Genomic DNA, 19,603 nt, shown 5'->3' on the forward strand with positions numbered 1-19,603 from the left:
GTTCTCAACTCTTAGAACAAGGAAAAGTCCTGGCACTGGGACACAGTCGCCGTTACATGACTGTCTGAGCCGAGTCTGAGGATGTCCAGGAGGAGCTGGAGTTGTACCTGGAGGAACTACGGTCGCTCATTGGTTGAAAGTTCCATGGGCATTCGAGAATCATTTTGTGACTTACTGCTACAATTAACAATTGTCCCAGTAAATGCACAAACCCCTACATTTACTGGTGCCCCGTGTGAGGATGAATAGCTATGAACTTTGACCTTGGGGTTGTAAACCACTTGGGATGAGACTCTCCCTTGGAATCTCCCAGACAGTGAGGCACCAGAGATGACCATTAATTAGGGTGGCTGATGTGTCTCAGCTTTGGGAGTTGTTCCTTATCAGGACACTCTATCAGCTACAAAAACACCTTAAATGTGAACCAAATGGTATGGCCTCTCTGTATCAAGCACCACTTGAGATGAGGCAGAGAGAGACTGGCAAGGGAGCAGCAAACTTAATTCCTGTATTTTAATAAACCTTGCCGCTACAATGGTCTCTCTCTTCTGTGAATGCGCTGGTGGGTTTTTAAGTCACTTGACCGACTAAAACTCTTCCCACACTGACTGCAGCTGAACGGTCTCTCTCCTGTGTGAATGCGCTGGTGGGTTATTAAGCTACTTGACTGACTAAAACTCTTCCCACACTGACTGCAGATGAACGGTCTCTCTCCTGTGTGATTGCGCTGGTGGGATATTAAGTTACCTGAGTGACTAAAACTCTTCCCACACAGACTGCAGCTGAATGGTCTCTCTCCTGTGTGAATGCGCTGGTGTGATTGTAAGTGGTTTTTCCGACTAAAGCTCTTCCCACACTGACTGCAGCTGAACGGTCTCTCTCCTGTGTGAATGCGCTGGTGGGTTTTTAAGTGACTTGACTTACTAAAACTCTTCCCACACTGACTGCAGCTTAACGGTCTCTCTCCTGTGTGAATGTGCTGGTGGGTTTTTAAGTCACCTGACCGACTAAAACTCTTCCCACACAGACTGCACCTGAAAGGTCTCTCTCCTGTGTGAATGTGCTGGTGGGTTTTTAAGTCACCAGACCGACTAAAACTCTTCCCACACTGACTGCAGCTGAATGGTCTCTCTCCTGTGTGAATGCGGTGATGTCGTTTTAAGATGTGTGATTGACTAAAACTCTTTCCACACTGACTACAGCTGAAAGGTCTCTCTCCTGTGTGAATGCGCTGATGCCTTTTTAAGTGACTTGACTTACTAAAACTCTTCCCACACTGACTGCAGCTGAATGGTCTCTCTCCTGTGTGAATGTGCTGATGTCGTTTTAAGTGGTGCGAGTGACTAAAACTCTTCCCACACTGACAGCAGCTGAACGGTCTCTCTCCTGTGTGAAGGTGCTGGTAGGGTTTTGAAATGCTAGACTGACAGAAACGCTGCTTCTCCCTGTGCCATAATGGCAGTTTGTCCACTCCATCTGAGCAAGGCCTTGAGTGATTCTTCCTCATCCTCTGATCGATCTGGGGTCTCTTATTCTGCAAATGCTCCATGGAATGGTCTTGCTCTGTGTGATGAAAGTGAGATTTGTTTTCATCATTATGTCCCTCAGTGTGCTGCTCAGCAGTGTGAATCATCTGGGACTCCATCTCCAGCTCTCTGAGACTTAAACCATCCAGTTCATTCAGTTGTTCCTCTCTTTGCCCAAGAATAGACACACTCTCCAGTTCATTAAAACTTTCAATGATTTTCTCAGTAACCAGATTATTAAACCTGTGTGTAAAGTCATCAGATGCTAAGGGATCATATGATTGTTTGAGACTGTGCAATGACAGTCTCTCCACTTGAACAGAACAAGGCCTAATTATCAACCCCTGTAGGAGCTGCTGTTGCTCCTCCCTGTACTGACTCTCCTCTCGGTGCTGTATCTCAACACTGTTCTCTTCACCAGGTACATCAGTCTGCTGCTCTGCACAGTCAATCAACTGGGGCTCCATGTCCTGCTCTGTAAGATTTGAAACATCCAGTTCTTCACTGTGCTCTTGTACAGAGACACAACCCAGTTCATTACAACCTCGTGTAATATTGTTCGAGTCCAGATTATTCATCTTCTCTGTAAAATCATCACATACTAAGAGCCCAGGTGTCTCACTCTCAGGGTCTGTCTTCATCGTGGGCACAGAGTCCAGATCCTTGACACTCTGTCTGCTCTCTGTCTGCTGCTCCCTGAGTTTCTCTTTCTCTTGTGTGGCAGTGAGCACTATCTCCTGCATCAGACTGGAGCCCCACTCCTCCTCACTGTGCTGCTGTTCAAGAGGAGCCCTTTCCCCAGCTTCAGAGAGAGTACTGGCCTCTGAGCCTGTAAACACAGGACAAGAAAACAAGACCTTTATAATAATAATAAAAAAACTATTTTATATAGCAACTTTAAAGGTGGCTTCTCAAAGCGTTTTATAGAATGACAACAACAAAAAATACACAATATAAGCACGATGAGAATACACAATTAGAGGAGACAGTAGATGGTGGTACTAAGTACAGTAGGAGCAGAGGGGTAAAGAACAGTTAAATAAAGGCTCTTCTGAAGAAGAAGGTTTTGAGTCTGGATTTGAAGGAGTTTAGAGAAGGTGACTCTCCGATATCCTTAGGGAGAGAGTTTCAGAGCTTGGGGGGATAACAGGTGAAGGCCCTGTCACCCATTCAATGTAGACGGGCTTGGGGGACAGTAAGGAGAGCAGAATTAGAAGAGCGAAGGTTGTGAGGTAGGGAGTAGGGGGATAACTCAGACAGGTACCGAGCCATGGAAAGCCTTATAGGTGAGCAGGAGGATTTTTAAGTCGACAGGAAACTTGACAGGAAGCCAGTGCAAGGACTCCAGGATAGGAGTAATGTGAACACTTGCACTAGACCTGGTCAGGATACTGGCTGCCGAATTGTGGACATACTGGAGTTTGTTCAATGGGGATTTAGAAACCCCAGAGAGTTACAGTAGTTGATTCAAGATTAAACAACACTTTTCAGCCACAGTTAGTGATAACATAGGGCGTAGTCTAGCAATATTTTTTAAGTGAATGAAAGATGTTTTGACAACATTCTGCGCATGTGGGTCGAACGTCAAAAATCATCCCCAAGTTTTCAATTTAGAGTGAAGCTCAAGTACAAGACCATCTACAGATAGGGTTTCTTACTGGTTTTATAAAGTTGATGGGTGGTGCCAATAAGCATGGTTTCAGTCTTGTCACAGTTAACATGAAGGACATTTTGAGTCATCCAAGTTCTTATGTCAGAGATGCAATTAGAATAGAGACAGCCACATCAGCATAAGGTTTGGTATGTATGTATATATGAGTAACATTAGCATAGTAATGATAGCTGAGGCCATGTGATCTTAAAAGCTTCAAGCTAAAGCTGTAAGCTTTAAGCTACACAAACACACGTCTAGTATACTCGCAATCAATTTGGGTTGTTTAAGCATAGAGGAATAAGAGGGTTTAAGGGGGTTTCTAATATTATGTGATAGATATACAAGCTTTGTCAGAAACCTAACTACCATGTAAAAAATAAAACTACAGAAATAATAATAATACATTACATTAACACTGCACTGAGAAAGAGAGGGGTTCATGCAGACACACTGACTGCACACTACTGTACATTTACACTACACTGAGAGTGAGGGATTTATACTGACAAGAACAAACTGGAAATTACAGCATATTAAGACTGCACTGAGAGAGGGGGGTAAATACAGACAGACTGACTGGAAACTACAGTGCATTAACAATGCAATGAAAGAGAGGGGTTAATACACACACACTGACTGGACACTCCAGTACATTAACACTGCACTGAGAGAGAGAGGGGTTCATACAGACACACCGACTGGACACTCCAGTACATTAACACTGCACTGAGAGAGAGAGGGGTTCATACAGACACACCGACTGGACACTCCAGTACATTAACACTGCACAGAGAGAGAGAGAGGGGTTCATACAGACACACTGACTGGACACCCCAGTACATTAACACTGTACTGAGAGAGAGGGGTTCATACAGACACACCGACTGGACACTGCAGTACATTAACACTGTACTGAGAGAGAGGGGTTAATACAGACACACCGACTGAACACTGCAGTACATTAACACTACACTGAGAGAGAGGGGTTAATACAGACACACCGACTGGACACTGCAGTACATTAACACTGCACAGAGAGAGAGAGTTCAATCAAACTTTATTGACAGAAAAAAAACAAAAGTATTAATCAAGGGTCTTAAAACTCCATTTTAAGAATTAAGAGGGAAAAAAATCATAATTGGAATAAAACTCTTTCATTATTTATGATCCTGCACAGGATATTTCCAAAACACCAAAACTTTTCAAATGTTCTGAGGTCATTATGCGATTTGTAAAACAAAAATTCTAACGATATCCTGCTCTTCACCAACCCTTCGAACATCCTCACCAAATCTACAGACCCGGAACCAGAGATCTTATTTTTCCGAGTCCTGTAGATGGTGAGTTTGGCCTGGCCCAGCAGAAAATTAGCGAGGAGGGTCTGAGTTTTCCGTTTTTTTGTATGACCTACCCCAAACACGAAAATAACCTTGTTGAAGGCCAGGCCAAGGTTGGTGAAGAGCCGGATCAGTACGGCAAACATGGGCGACAGGCGGGGGCAGGCGCTGTAGCAGTGGAACACCGTCTCCCTCTGAGCGCAGAAGGGACAGGCGTCAGACACCGCCGGGTCCAGAACCGGCACAAACGAGTTGACCCCCAGGATGGTGTGCAGGACCCTCCATTGCAGATCACCAGCCCTCTTGTTGAGGGGAAATCTGTAGAGGCTACCCCAGGCAGGCCGGACGTCATCCGGCACTCCCAGACGAGCCCTCCAGGGAGTGTCAGGGAGCGCGGACAGCTGGGCCTGGTGCCTAGATGTTACGACTAGTCTGTACAGACATTTCCCCCCAACACCAGCTAGAGACCTCTCCTCTGAGGCAAGGGGCTCAAGGAGAGATCCCGTCGGTCCGGGACTGAGCGCAGGAGACACTAGCAGACCAGGGAAAGGAGGCTGTGTGGTTGGAATGCGATGATCCTCAAACAGACCCTGGATCAGAAGCATCTCCTCGAGAGGCAGAGCAGAGCGAAGCTGACTGAGAAACCTGTCTACACACCGCCGCGAGTGTAGTCCCAGCGCGTCACATGCCCAATCCACGCTGCGCCAGCAGCCCTGATCCACGTCCAGCAGGTGGTGGAGCTGTGTGATGTTGGCGTGGACCAGTCTGCTGGTAAAGTCCAAGGAGCGGCCCGGTCCTATGTCCATTCGTAGATTGTGTATTAATGGTTCTCTGAGTGTCCAGTATAGACTGGGCCGCTCCTCTTCCCTCTGCACGCGCAGATGCCGCCAGGCCTCCAGGAGACTGCGCTGGAAAGGCGGCAGTGGAGACAGGTCAACCCTGCTGGTGTCCATCAGGAAGAGCACACAGTCGAGCCCGAGGTGTCCTGCTCGACGCAGCAGGGTGAAGGTCAGCTCCCTCCAGGACAGCGAGGCCGGGCCGAACAGCAGCTTCTGCACTGCCTGCAAGCGAAAGGCGTCCACCCGGCTCCGGATGTCGATTAGTCCTTGCCCTCCGTCCTCTCTGGGCAGATAGAGGACGCCCCTCCGCAGCCAGTGCAGTCTGTCCCAGAAGAAGTCGAGGAGCGTGGCTTGCAGCTCCTCGACCAGTCCGGCTGGTGGCTCCAGACACACCAAGCGATGCCACAACATCGAAGCCACCAGGGTGTTGACAATCAGAACCCGGCCTCTGTAGGAAATCTGGGGGAGCAGCCAGCGCCAGCGGTCCAGACAACCTTTCACTTTTTCAAGGAGCCCCTCCCAGTTCTTTTTCACGCTGGCCTCATCCCCCAGGTGCACCCCCAGGTATTTGAGTCCCCCTCTGGTCCAGCTGAGCCTCTCTGGCAAGACTGGGGGACCCATCTCGCTCCACTCCCCCAGGAGTAGGGTGCTACTCTTGGCCCAGTTTACTTTGGCTGATGATAATTCATTGAGTGAGCCGTTGGAAATCACTCAAAGTTGTCTGTAGCGCCCTGACATCCTGTTCTCCACTGACCACAACCATGATGTCATCAGCGTACGCCGAGATCTTGACAGTGGAATTGGGGCAGCCCGGGATGGACAGCCCCTTGATGACCCAGCGCAGCTGATGTAGCAGAGGCTCGATGGCAAGGGAGTAGAGCATTCCTGAGAGTGCACAGCCCTGCCTGACTCCCCTCCGCACTGGAAACGGAGCACTCAGCCCTCCGTTGACCTTTAGCACACTGAAGATGTCACTGTACAGCACCTGAATCATGGCAACAAAGACGGGGCTGAACCCGAAGGACCTCATGGTCCTCCACAAATACTGATCAACCCTATCGAAGGCCTTTTCCTGGTCTAACGAAATGAGACCAGTGTCTAAACCCAATAGTCTGGAGGTGGCCAAAACATCTCGAATCAGAAAAATGTTATCAAAGATTGACCTTCCGGGCACGCAGTACGATTGGTCGGAGTGCACCACAGACCCCAGCACCACCTTCAGCCTGTTGGCCAGAGCCTTGGACAGGATTTTATAATCCACACACAGCAGGGCAACAGGTCTCCAGTTCTTAATGTCACACAGGTCCCCTTTCTTGGGCAGCAGGGTGACAACAGCTCTCCTGCAACTCAGTGGCAGGTCCCCCTGCTCCAGACTTTCCAAATATACATCGAGCAGGTCAGGACCCAGCACAGCCCAGAAGGCACGATAGAATTCGGCTGGCACGCCATCGAGGCCAGGGGTCTTGCCATTGCTCAAGCCACTGAGTGCGGTGGAGAGCTCCTCCAGGGAGAGAGGCCTCTCCAGCCCTGCCCTCTCCTCTTCGGGGACCTGTGGAAGGTCTTCAAGGAACCTGCGTGTGCGGACCGAGTCCTCACTAGCCTCGCTGGAGAAGAGCGCTTTATAGAACTGCACGGTCCTCTCCTGGATCTGCCCGGCCTCGTGCAGCTCCTGCCCTGTCTCCGAGCGCAGGCAGTGGATCTGCCGGCTCTGGCCCGGTTTCTTCTCTAGGCCGAAGAAATAGCGAGAAGAACACGAGGCAGTCACAGAAGTGAGCATCGTCAAGCAGCTGGGTATTAAAGTGCCAGTAGGCACTGCGGGACCCCACTGATGGCACAGTGACTGTGCAGACAGTGAGACAGTGGTCCGACAGGCCCACTGGACAGATGGAGCACTGCTTGACGATGCTGTAATGATTTTTACGGCAGTAGAAACGGTCTAGCCTGGCCAGAGAGAGGGTATTCCCCCTGACCTGGGCCCAGGTGTACTGCCTCGTGTCCCCATGACATCTCCTCCAGATGTCAGTATGGTCAGACTTGACGAGGATCCTGCGCAGCTCCCTGGCCGACGGGCCATGTGGCTCTGCGTGATTCCTGTCCAGTGTGCTGCTCTCTGTGCAGTTGAAATCCCCCCCCACGAAGACCAACTCTTCAGGCTGGCAGGTCGCCAGCGCAGTCTCAAGCTCCCTGAAGAGGGTGACCCTCTCCCCGCCGTCGGTGGGTGCGTAAACGTTAATAAAAACAAAGGTTTTCTTCCCGACAACTACTCGCACGAGTAGCAGGCGACCCTTCACCACCTCCTGGACGGTGATAGAGAGGGGCTTGAACCCCACAGAGAACAGCACTGCGACCCCCGCGCTCACAGGGGACCCGTGACTGTACACGATGTCCCCCTGCCACTCCCGCTGCCAGGCGACGATGTTGGAGCTGTCGGTGTGGGTCTCCTGCAGGAACGTCACCTGCAGGCTCTTTTCTTTGATAATCTCCAACACTGCAGCTCGCTTCAAAGCCCTCCTGCACCCATTGGTGTTCAAACTCCCTATCCTAATGTCGCCCATGTTTGCGGAAAAGAAAAAAAGAAAGAACATCAAACACGAACAGACATGTAGCACGCAGACGGATAGTGATGTGACGTGAGGGACAGGACTCATTCGTGCTGAGGTGCGTTCCGCGGTCCTGCCCTGATCTTTCCTAATAGGCTCTTCAGACGCCATCTCTCCTGATCGCTGAAGTCATTCGCACCCGAGCCCCTCTTCAGATGGCGTGTCGCGGAGAGGACAAAGAGCTCGGTGTCGGGAAAAAAGTCCTCGACCACAGTTCCCCTCTTACCTTTAGTCTTTTCTAAGAATTCCCTGATGCTCTGGAAACTGTAGCCTCCTCTGCAGCTCCGCCGGGCCGAGGAGCCCGAGGCGAGGGAGGAGTCGGTGAAGCCGCCCTCGTCGTCGCTCCCGGACTCCGAGGAGCTCCGGGCGGCGGCGGCGAGGACACTCCAGCGCGTCCTCACTCTCCCGGTGTCGGAGTCACTCGCGGCCCCCGGGCCGGCGACAGAGCCGCCCTCCACCGAGCTCTCTGTGCTGCGCTTCTTCTGCACCGCACTCTGCACAGATTTTTTCGTGCGCTTTCTCCGCGGCGTCTTAAAACCATCATCTATTTTTTCAGATGATAATTCATTTCCTCCCCACACCGTGTCTACAATTTTCGCTGGCGCTTGAGACGCGTTTTCCCCTGTCGGTGTCACTACCTGCTCTCTCTCTCCCTGACTCTCCTGAGCAGCGCTCATCTCTCCGGCAGCGCTCATCTCTTGCTCTCCGGTGTGGGGGGCTCCCTGCTCTTCTGAGGGCTGCGGTGGTCCACTCTTAACTATCTGCTCTCCTGCTTGGGACGCCACCGGCTCGGGCTCACCTGCTCCCTCCAGCGATCTCCTCTCCTGCACCCCGGCCGTGGGCTCTGACTCCCCGCTGCCTCCCTGCGCTGCTCCGCTCCCCGCTGCCTGACGCTGTCGGCTAGCCTCCTGTGCGCCCTGGGGCTGAGGCTCCCTACCTGTCTCTTCCTCCACCTCCGGGCAGTTCTTCACCACATGCCCCTCACTCCCGCACCTGAAGCACTTCATCGATTCCGAAGTCACGAATACAACATAGTCACAGCTGTCAATACGAAATTTAAGGGCCACATTGATCTCTTCTGTGGGGTTTTATAGGATGACGTAGACCTGTCTCCGGAAAGAGACGACGTGCTTCAGCTGCGGTGCCCTGCAGCCCAGAGGGACCCTCCTGATCGGAGAGACCACCTGTCCGTACCGGGACAGCTCCCTCTCCAGCAGCTCGTTCCTCATGAACAAAGGCACGTTGGAGAGGGTGATCTTTCGAGCCGGGGCCGCGAGAGGCAGTACCGGGGTGAAGGTGCCGTCCAGGACGACTCCCTTCTCCACCGGGGTGTTTGCCAAATCGGTAGACTGCAGGAAAATGACTATACCTCCACTCATGCGGGAAGCGGACCTGATGTTCCTGCAGCCCACGACCTCCCCGACCGCAAGAACGCACCTCTCAAGCGGACAGAACTCCGCAGGGGAGATTTTCACACCATGGCGTCGAGTTAGTTTCTCAAAGGAGAGGTCTGGAGGATCAGAGCCTCCAAAACCGGCCATGATGAGAAAATAAACCCCGCTTTTCCCCAAAAAAGACAGAAAAACACAAACCCAGTGAAGAAAACACCGCCACACGATCAAACCCACCGAAGCTCCGCCCACTCACTCACTCAGTCTCGCGAGAAACACAGAGAGAGAGAGAGGGGGGTTCATACAGACACACCGACTGGACACTGCAGTACATTAACACTGCACTGAGAGAGAGGGGTTAATACAGACACACTGACTGGACACTACAGTACATTAACACTGCACTGAGAGGGGGGTTAATTAGCTCTGTAAAGTTGCCCCCCTACAGACAGCACAAACAATGAAACTTACCTCATTCGTTAGTGCTATGTTTCTGTCGGTTTGTGCTGTTAAAAATAGCGTTTGTGCTGCTTTCATTCCTGAGATATAGCGCCTTGTTTTTCTGGTGATCACGTGACCATGCACGGTGACTTGGACCTCCAGTAACCCCATCTGCCAAGTTCAAGCACTCTGTTACCAGCGCGAGAGTAACAATTCTGCAACTTTGTTCCTCTGCTTGCCCAGGTAGGGGGCGGCGGTGGATTTTGCATTTAATATCATTATCTTCTATGTGTTTGTGTGAACAGGAAAATTAAATTTGTCTCCAATATCATACCCGAATCAGAGGAGTTGCGGTTGTAATCTAAAAAAGCGAACTTTAGCAAAATTGTATATTCTTACAAAGAGGCTTTAACAAACAAGTCTTAATACCTCATAGCATTGTCCTTTTTTAAAAATCATAAGAAGTAATCAGTTTCGCATTGTCTCCTTCTTGAATAAACAGGCATCAAGGGACGTGTGAAGATTCCACCTGTCTGTCGAGCCACGTATTTAAAAAGACTTGAATTTGCAACTTTCTGAACCATTGTTGCTCTTTTTTATGCAAAGCTAAAGTGAAAAGGAACCAGGACTTCAGGACTTTTATTTTTAAGGGGCACTATGTACAAAGTTTACACAAGTTCATCACACATCCGAGAAACAAGAGTCTACCATCTCACACATGAACACTGCGGCAATATTGGAAAATATTTTTATTTTCACAGAACAGAAGTGAACATATATCTAGGTTCTCTGAAAAACTGGCATTATCCACGTGTTTGTATTAACAGGGGTCTTATGCGCAAACATGAAACGATTAGCTCACAGTTCTTTTATCTGTGTTTCTAGTCAGTCCTTGGTGTAGAATACAGCATGAGGGCACACCTTGACCTCTGAATACACAAATATGACTACAAAGACATTTACAGGTACCAACACACTCAGTACTTAAATTACTGGATGTGATGAAAACAATGAATGCAATTTGTTTTGTGTTCACAACCACCAGATCTTTCAATTGTGATCTCTTGATCAGCTGACCCCAGCCTTTGCAGTTGATGTTTGATTTATTATCTGCATCTCTGGCGAAGACCTCTTCTTCCAAATCGTAAGTTACTTTACAAACTAGAAATGCTATACTGTAATTATGATGCTACGTTGACGTTCCCATGAATTTATTTTAAAGTAAAGATATTTGAGAAACTTGTTTTATATCGTGGGGAATACCACAAAAATTAGTAAGCTTCATTTGTCGTTATCATGATATTTCTACATATGCAAGTGAAACTTGAAAGGATTTGTCACACTTCTGAATTTAAATTATAATGTTTTGTTTCTGTAACTGTTACAAGGAGAACTGAACCCCCAAAAATCTTTGACATGTTACAAATTGCTGATGTGAAAGTTGAAATGATTAAGTGGTGAATGCAATGCTTTAAAAACATATCATAAACGAAAGAAGTGGTGATGGGCCTTGGTATTGCAGTAAACGTGAGTAGGTGGGTCTAAAAAATATTAATTTATCAATTTCTATCTACATATACAGAGACTTTTTGATGTGCACTTAAACTGTAATCCATAACAATGTAAAAAACTTAGTTATTTTCATTTACGCAGTGGAGGGAAGTCCCCATTACCTGTAGAGCGCTTTCACTGGGGTTTCCAGAGAAGCACTATGTAACTGAAAGGATATTATTATTAATCATGTAAAAATTGGGAAAAAGAACAGTTTAAGCCAGGTTTGGTGAAATTCATTTTTTGTTTTTCTTTTTTTTTAATCGGACTTCTCTATACTTTGCATTAAACATTTCCAATAATACCCGGGCCATGGGTCTAGCTAGGGATTCAGCCATCACATGAACACTAAGACTAAAGGGTGACATCATGGAGCTAACAAAAGAGAAGTGTAAAGCTCGCCACGATTTGTTGTTTGAGATTTCAGTTCTAAGCAATATGCAGTGTTTTGCATTCATCCTTATTTCTTTCTGGGGATTTAAACTACTCATCAATTGCTTTATTTTTTTTAAACTTTGAGCGGTCCGATTCCATGTACTGAACTACATATTTGTGATGTTTGATTGTTAATTCTTAATTGTGTATGAAAGTAGATATCAGACCTACTGCATGCAATAGCTTATTAAGGAGCTGTTGCCTTTCTATTGTTCCATTACCTGTAGAGAGGAAGAGGAGTTCATAATGTATGTTAAAGTACCTGCCTCTTTGAAGTTCTGAGCATCTTTGGGAATGTTTGCATGGTTTACATTGATTGTATCATGTCGCAGAAGCAGCAGACATGAAACTGGTGATTCCACTATTGTAGTAAATGTAGTAGAGTTAACCATTTGACAATAGATTAAGGTCTGCCTTCACAGAGCATAGAACAGGATAAAATGAGTTTTGTGTGAGCTTTATTAAGTTATACCCTCACACAACAGAGTATATTAAGGAAGTACAGAATTGGTATAAAATTGCATCATTTGGTGTGTTACACTGTTACCACACTTAAGAGACCAAGGAAATGTACTGGATTAAAGCTCTGCATTGTTCATTGTTATTCTGACATTGTTAAACATTTTACACATTGTTTGGTTACGAAAGTCGATGTGAGGACAGGATTTGTTTTTTTGTATTTTAAACAATGTATGTTGTTGCACCATAGTACTCATTCTACATATTTGCCCTTCATTCCAGGATTCATCACCCACAGGCACTGTTAGGAGGGTAGGAACTTAACAGTACTAACATTCAGGCTGTGCTGCCAGACATAACCTGACAAAAGAATATACCCAAGTGCTGCAGGACTGCAAAGGTAACAAAGAATCAATATATACATGCATAACAGATAAAATCACACTTAAAACCTCACACTTAGAACAAAAAAATAGCAGAAGGATACGATGCTTTTCCTTCTGATGAAGTTCTAGAAGAAATAGGTGTAGCTGGGGACCAAGAGCCAAGCTGTACCCTTGATGCATGCCCGACAGCATTGAAAGACTGGGTAACAGAAATCTGTGAAGAATTCAGGTTGCTTGCTGTGGACAGTGGTGATAGAGATAACCTGCATTTCCTACCGGAGATTGTTCCTCATCTCACGAGGCTTGCTTGCTATCTCCCACTCTGGACAGGCTTAATGGTTCCACTCTTCAAAAGTGTGAACATTACTGCAAGTTCAGCCAATGAGGAGGCGGATTTCAAAAACCTAATACAATCAGTGCTGAAGCATGACACTCTGCCAATGCGAGTTGACAAGTTCCTTATGAAGCACCTAGCACACATAGGAGGTATGAGAATATCAATGGGTGCTCATAGTGTTTCCCAGCAGTGTGAGAGGGCCGTTGTCAGTGCTACCACCTGTGAAGCAGAGACATCCAGCACTACCTAAAAAACGGAAACCATCTTTTTATCTTGTGCCTTGTTCTGAGTGGTTACAACATAGATTGTTCGGTTCCTGTGAAAAAGGCTGTAGTGGCTCTGATGAGGAATGGAAGCAGCAGAGACCTGCCCCCAGTAAAGGTGAGTGGAGTGTACTGAACACTTGTGCATTTGATGTCAGTGCCTATGCAGTGCCTATTGTGGTAGCAGGACTTCTAGCAGCTATGTTAATCAGGCTGTAGATAGCATAGAAATATTTCAACTGGTGAAACATTTGGCACAGAAAGGTGTGCACAAAAATGTTTATATTCTAAGAGCTAAAATTTTGAGGGACATCTTTGGTGCAATGAAAACAGAGTCAGAGCTACAATAAGTGAGAGCTGAATGTAATATTTCAGAAATCATAGCAAAAGTGTTGTTAACACTTGTTCAAATTACAGATGTGCAGAACACTCTGATAGAAATGCAAGTTTGTGACCCAGCTTTATCAGAACACATCTTGTGTAATGGTACTGTAGAGCACAGCTTGTCAACTGGGCAACATTGACTGTGACATGGGAGATTGGCTGAGTCGTGAAGAAAACACTGTCCAGTCTCAAAATATCTTTGAGAGTCAACTTTCAGATTTTCCACATAACCTGGAATTAAATGGGACCTTCAAATTAAGAGGTGTCACTGCGTTCTGCCCACCTGTCCTGGGTCATTACATTGCATATTGCAAAAGACACGACTTCACCTGGGAGAAATCTGGCGATCTAACAAAGGCAGTCATATCTGTGTCTTCAGAGCTCAAGGTGTGCCCTCATGCTGTATTCTACACCAAGGACTGACCAGAAGTACAGATAAAAGGACTGAGCTAATCGTTTCATGTTTGTGCATAAGACCCCTGTTAATACAAACACGTGGATAATGCCAGTTTTTCCAAAGAACCTAGATATGTGTTCACTTCTGTTCTGTGAAAATAAAAATAATTTCCAATATTGCCACGGTCTGCATGTGTGAGATGGTAGACTCTTGTTTCTCGGATGTGTTATGAAACTTTGTACATAGTGCCCCTTTAAAAAAAAAGTCCTGAAGTCCTGGTTCCTTTTCACTTTGGCTTTGCATAAAAAAGAGCAACAATGGTTCAGAAAGTTGCAAATTCAAGTCTTTTTAAATACGTGGCTCGACAGACAGGTGGAATCTTCACACGTCCCTTGATGCCTATGTTTACTTAAGAAGGAGACAATATGAAACTGATTACTTCTTCAGATTTTTAAAAAAGGACAATGCTATGAGGTATTAAGACTTGTTTGTTAAAGCCTCTTTTTAAGAACATACAATTGTTTGCTAATGTCACTTTTTAAGGCTACACTTGAAACTGTTCTAATTCGGGTATATTGGAGAAAATTTAATTTTCCTGTTCACACAAACGCATAGAAGATAATGATATTAAATGCAAAATCCACCGCGGCCCCCCCGTACCTGGGCAAACAGAGGAACAAAGTTGCAGAATTGTTACTCTCGCGCTGGTAACAGAGTGCTTTAACTCAGTTGACGGATTTACTCGAGGTCAAAGTCACTGTGCATGGTCACGTGATCAATGGAAAAACAAGGCGCGATATCTCGGGAACGAAAGCAGCACAAACGTTACTTTCAACGGCACAAACCGGCACAATCCCAGCACTAACAAATGAGACCGGTCCGGTTCTCCCAAGACGTTGTAGGGAGACTGAGTGACATCACAACCCCCCAAAAAGAAGGCGCTATATCTCGTGAAAGAAAGTAGCTGGGAAGTTACTTTCAACGGCACAAACACAGCACTAACGATTGAGACCGGTCCAGTTCCCCTACGACATTGAAGGGGGCTGAGTGACGTCACGACCCCGAAAAAACAAGGCGCTATATCTTGGGAACGAAAGCAGCACAGAAGCTACTTTCAACGGCACAAACATAGCACTAACGAATCACGTGGGTTTCATTGTTTGTGCTGTCTGTAGGACGGGCAACTTCACGGAGCATACTACTTGAATGCAGAATCTCTTTCTGTGCGTTTAAGTGTTTAGAGAAAATTCCCACAACACTACTAAAAACTTTGCCCCTCTACTGAGCATATACTATATTTTCCTGATATAGGAAACAGAGCAAATAAAAGAATCACCATTTAATTACATGCAATACCAGATGCAATCTCTTACCATCTGAAGAGCAAGAGTTCACATGAAAGTACATCAAAACCTGATAGTTTCAACAAAAAAGTGTCTCTTGTGGGACAAATATTCAGGAAGCCGCTACAAATAATCATCTGGTACCAATTTTTCTATGTATATCACCATTCTCTCTTGTGCGTTAAGACTTTCAGCGATCCACAACCTTGAATTACAATGGAAAATGGTTTTATATATATACTATGTACCAAGATCTCTCAGTAACAAAAACAAAACCACAATAATATTATAAGAAGAAGGAGACATGTTCACCTGGTTCTGTGGCTGAACCATATATATACACACAACAAAGAATATGCAAAAACTTTGTTTTAATCTGAAATTTTATATACAAAGATTTTAAAGTCACTACGTACAATAGATATTTATCATTAAAATCTTAAAATCATTCACTGATGATAACTTCTCCGTAATATGTATATTATATTGACATTTATATTGGTTATATATATATCACAGCCTGTTAAATATTCACTTTAAATTCATGAGCTCTTAAGCCCATAGTGGTAGTGAGGACGAATCAGATGTTAAATCGAGGAAGGGAGACAGTAGATTGAGACCCACCCCCCAGACAGACTGAGAAAGGGTTCATTGTCACACAGATGAACACATTTGCAAGACAATGCGAGGCTCCGAACCGCAGCAGCCACAAATCCTGCTCCTGTGTCAATGTTAAGAGGGTTTATAAGACATTCAACACACATTTATTGATTCATGGCATAACTTGTCCTCCCTATTCACTAACATTATAAGACCATGTCCCAGTTTTCAAACTGTACACTAAGCCCTTTCTCCAGGTCCACACCATGACGCAGCATAAGAAGTGTGGACTTCAAGTACATGAGGATTTGAGAGGCACCGTTACAAAAAGGGGGGCATGGGACACCCCCCCAAGTGACGTCACCGGTTTGTTACGCAGGTCAAAACGCTTCCTGTGGTTGCTGCTGCTTTTGCAGTGAGTGAGTGCATGTGGACAGAATTTCTTAAAAATGTTTTTCCTTCCTCCATTCGCAGGCTGATGAACTTGAAACTCACCGCGTCTATCCCTGAACCAAAAGGGAGTGACGCATTGTGTTCATTCGTGTTGAGCAGACTCGACTCCAAACGGGCGAAGTAAACAAGGGAAAACTTGGTGATACCGCCCTGTTTATATGCAGCTCTGTGTTACTAAAGACATTTCAACTCGACTATCCCAGTACACAAATGACAGTAGAAGGAAAATCATTCATTCGCTTTCTTTCAATGCAAACTAGGCTGGACCTCAAAGCTTTGTACTATTGAATACGTCTATTATTAAATATTCCATCTACAAAATATACCACAGGTTAACCAATATTATATTCATCAAAATGGGGTGGCGAAATCAAATCTGTACGTCAAAACATTGTACCTAGAACACAAACAGGATGAATCTGAATGTAACACAATCTACAGATGAAAATAATACATACAGCATGAATACTTAAAGTAGTTCACACAGGGAGCTGTGTCAGCATGCGTAGGCTGCAAAGGAACGTAGAGGTTTATTCCTGTGCTGAAAAGAGAAAAAAAGAAACAACATTCTGGCTATGGAGCCTTCTTCGGGCGTCAAAACCTTCTTCTACAGCTGAAATGTTGTTTCTTATCTTTCCAGCAGGGAATAAACCTTTACTTGTTCCCGAACTGAAGGTAGTCTAATTTATGTAATTTTGATACATAAAATATGCACATATTAAAACCATAAAAAAATAATATTTTAGTTTCCAATTTTGGGGGAAAAGCAAGCGCTATCTTGATATTAGTGGTTCTATAATAATTAAGCCTGCTTTACTACACCAGCTACATGACTTCTTCGTTGGGTATTCCTCAGACTATATTCAGAAGACGGCAAAACAGAGCACAAAGCAATAACTCATCATAGCAATTAACAGGGTCTAGGAGGAGAAGCTGATCAAACAAAGTTGTAATCATTTTCTTAAGACTTTTTTGTGCACTGCAGAAGATTGAAAAGGGCAGCAGAGGACAGTCGAGGATGTAACTTCACAAAAAACATTTGTTCTGTCTAAATTGCCAATATTTAACACACTGACTGGACACTCCAGTACATTAACACTGCATTGAGAGAGAGAGGGGTTAATACAGACACACTGACTGGACACTCCAGTACATGAACACTGCACTGAGAGAGAGGGGTTCATACAGACACACTGACTGGACACTCCAGTACATGAACACTGCACTGAGAGAGAAAGGGGTTCATACAGACACACTGACTGGACACTCCAGTACATGAACACTGCACTGAGAGAGAGAGGGGTTCATACAGACATGCTGACTGGACACTCCAGTACATTAACACTGCACTGAGAGAGAGGGGTTCATACAGACACACTGGCTGACTGGACACTGCTTTAATGTACAATGCGGTACAATTACACTGCACAGAAGAGATAGTTACCGCCACGTCGATAAATAATCTGCCCACAAACATATTTCCAAGACACCAAAGTCTCCTAAATTGGCTTTCACATGGAGAAAGTGTATCAGTTGATGACATATTCAATAATACTTAGACAAAACCGAGTTTCTGACACATTCAAAGAACAGCAATAACCTTAATGAGAATATAACTAGACCACAACTAGTTTAGTTCGCAGAAAAGAATCCCTCGGCAACATCACAAACTTTTCCTACTTCGCTCTGCATCTCTCCACTACAGTTTCAACAGTGAGGAAGTTAAAAACACCGTTTTTAAACACAAATGTTACTAATTAAAAGTCACTGCACTTACCCGACGGCTCCGTTTCTTCTTTTGTTTCTGCAGTGATTTCACAGGGAGGCATGAGTCCAACATGATCTGTCCCTCCCTGATCTCCTCCTGCTCCCGACTCCTTCTCCCACAGCTGCAGTCGCACTTTAAAGGTCTCGTTTTCCTTCATTCGCCTTATTTCTGTCCCGAAACTGTCCTTGACACACTGTGTGATATTAATCACGGCCCGACTCACCAGGATCTGGGAGACGCTGTGGAGTTTGTCTCGAAACGAGTCCTGGGAGTCAGACATCCTGTTTCGGAAAACTTCTGAAACTTCATACACGAACGATTTGAGCAAAACCTCCATGAAACAGTGAAGCTCGTTTTCCTGCTTCATTTGCGCGATTTCGACCCCGAAACCGTTGTCGACAGACGTGATTTTAATCACGACCCGTCTCGCCAGAACCTGAGAGATCCGGTGGAGTTTTTGTTCAATCGACTTCTCGGAATCATCTGTCCGGTTTCGGAAAACTTCCGAAACTTCATGCACGATCGATTTAAACACAGTCTCCACGAAAGACTGCGCCTCAGTTTTCAGATTAAGCAACAGATTCTCCATTTTTTCAGAGTCGATCTGGAAGACACAGACAAATCCTGCAGCTGCAGCGGCTGTAAACACGTGGGTTTGAACACGGAAAGCGAAATGTGGTCAAAGAGAGGACTTCCGGGTTATCAGATGAACTTCCTTAGTGACCGTTGCTATAAACCACAAAAATATTGTAACCAAACGGGGGGTCAGGCGGGTGCTCTTGCCGCATCAGGTCGGCCCCGTACCGTCCGGGGCTCGAACCCGGGACTCCTGCGTCGCTCTGCAAGGATCCAGCCCGATGAGCCAAAGAGCTGTAGCAGTACCTGTAGTCCTGCTATCACAGGGAAGGGCGGTGACGTCACCTGCTCTGGTACGCCGGCTCTTACACAGTACCTGTCGGCCGTAAGCGTTACAGTATTCATCTCGTATAGCGTTACACTATTATTCGAATAATAAAAATAATAAATAATAAATAATAATAATAATAAACATAATAATAAAAATCTGAAAAAAATAGTCCAGAATAGATGTTTGCGTTATATTATAGTGTAACGTATACGGTCGACATTTTTTTTTTTATTAAATGTGTAAATAATTTACAAATACAACTAGAGCAGCAGAAACAGATACAAGAGAAAAAAAACACGAACAGAAAAAAAAAATTAACTGGCAGAGGTAACGAAGTAAATTGTATTTTTTACATATATCAAATGTTTTCCTTGCTTAAGCATATTTTTCATTTTTATAGAATTTAAATAATATTTCAACTCCATCTGAAATGTACTAAAAAGGGGAGTATTATTGGACCATTTTGATTTATGAATGTGAACGTTACTCAGAATGACTAATAAATTTGCTATAAATAAATTCTTTTTTAAAA

General features: G+C 45.4%; 1 protein-coding gene across 1 annotated transcript; it reads right to left on the minus strand.

The window, feature by feature from the left end:
* Positions 1-355: 355 nt before the first annotated feature.
* On the minus strand, positions 356-18,753 carry LOC148826794 (uncharacterized). The gene is made up of 2 exons (XM_088926257.1): positions 18,174-18,753; positions 356-2,355 (listed from the first exon to the last, which is right to left on the minus strand). Exons 1-2 carry the CDS (start codon positions 18,751-18,753, stop codon positions 530-532), a joined length of 2,406 nt encoding a protein of 801 aa, XP_088782383.1. The 3' UTR covers positions 356-529.
* Positions 18,754-19,603: the final 850 nt, after the last annotated feature.

The sequence above is a fragment of the Atractosteus spatula genome, chromosome 10 (assembly GCF_055471065.1).
Source record: "Atractosteus spatula isolate fAtrSpa1 chromosome 10, fAtrSpa1.hap1, whole genome shotgun sequence".
NCBI lineage: Eukaryota > Metazoa > Chordata > Actinopteri > Semionotiformes > Lepisosteidae > Atractosteus > Atractosteus spatula.

Coding starts and splice junctions, on each gene's coding strand:
- LOC148826794 (XM_088926257.1), bottom strand. CDS start 18,753: ATGGAGAATCTGTTGCTTAATCTGAAAACTGAGGCGCAGTCTTTCGTG. Junction 2,356..18,173: donor AGAAGAAACGGAGCCGTCGG/GTAAGTGCAGTG, acceptor CTGTGTTTACAG/GCTCAGAGGCCAGTACTCTC.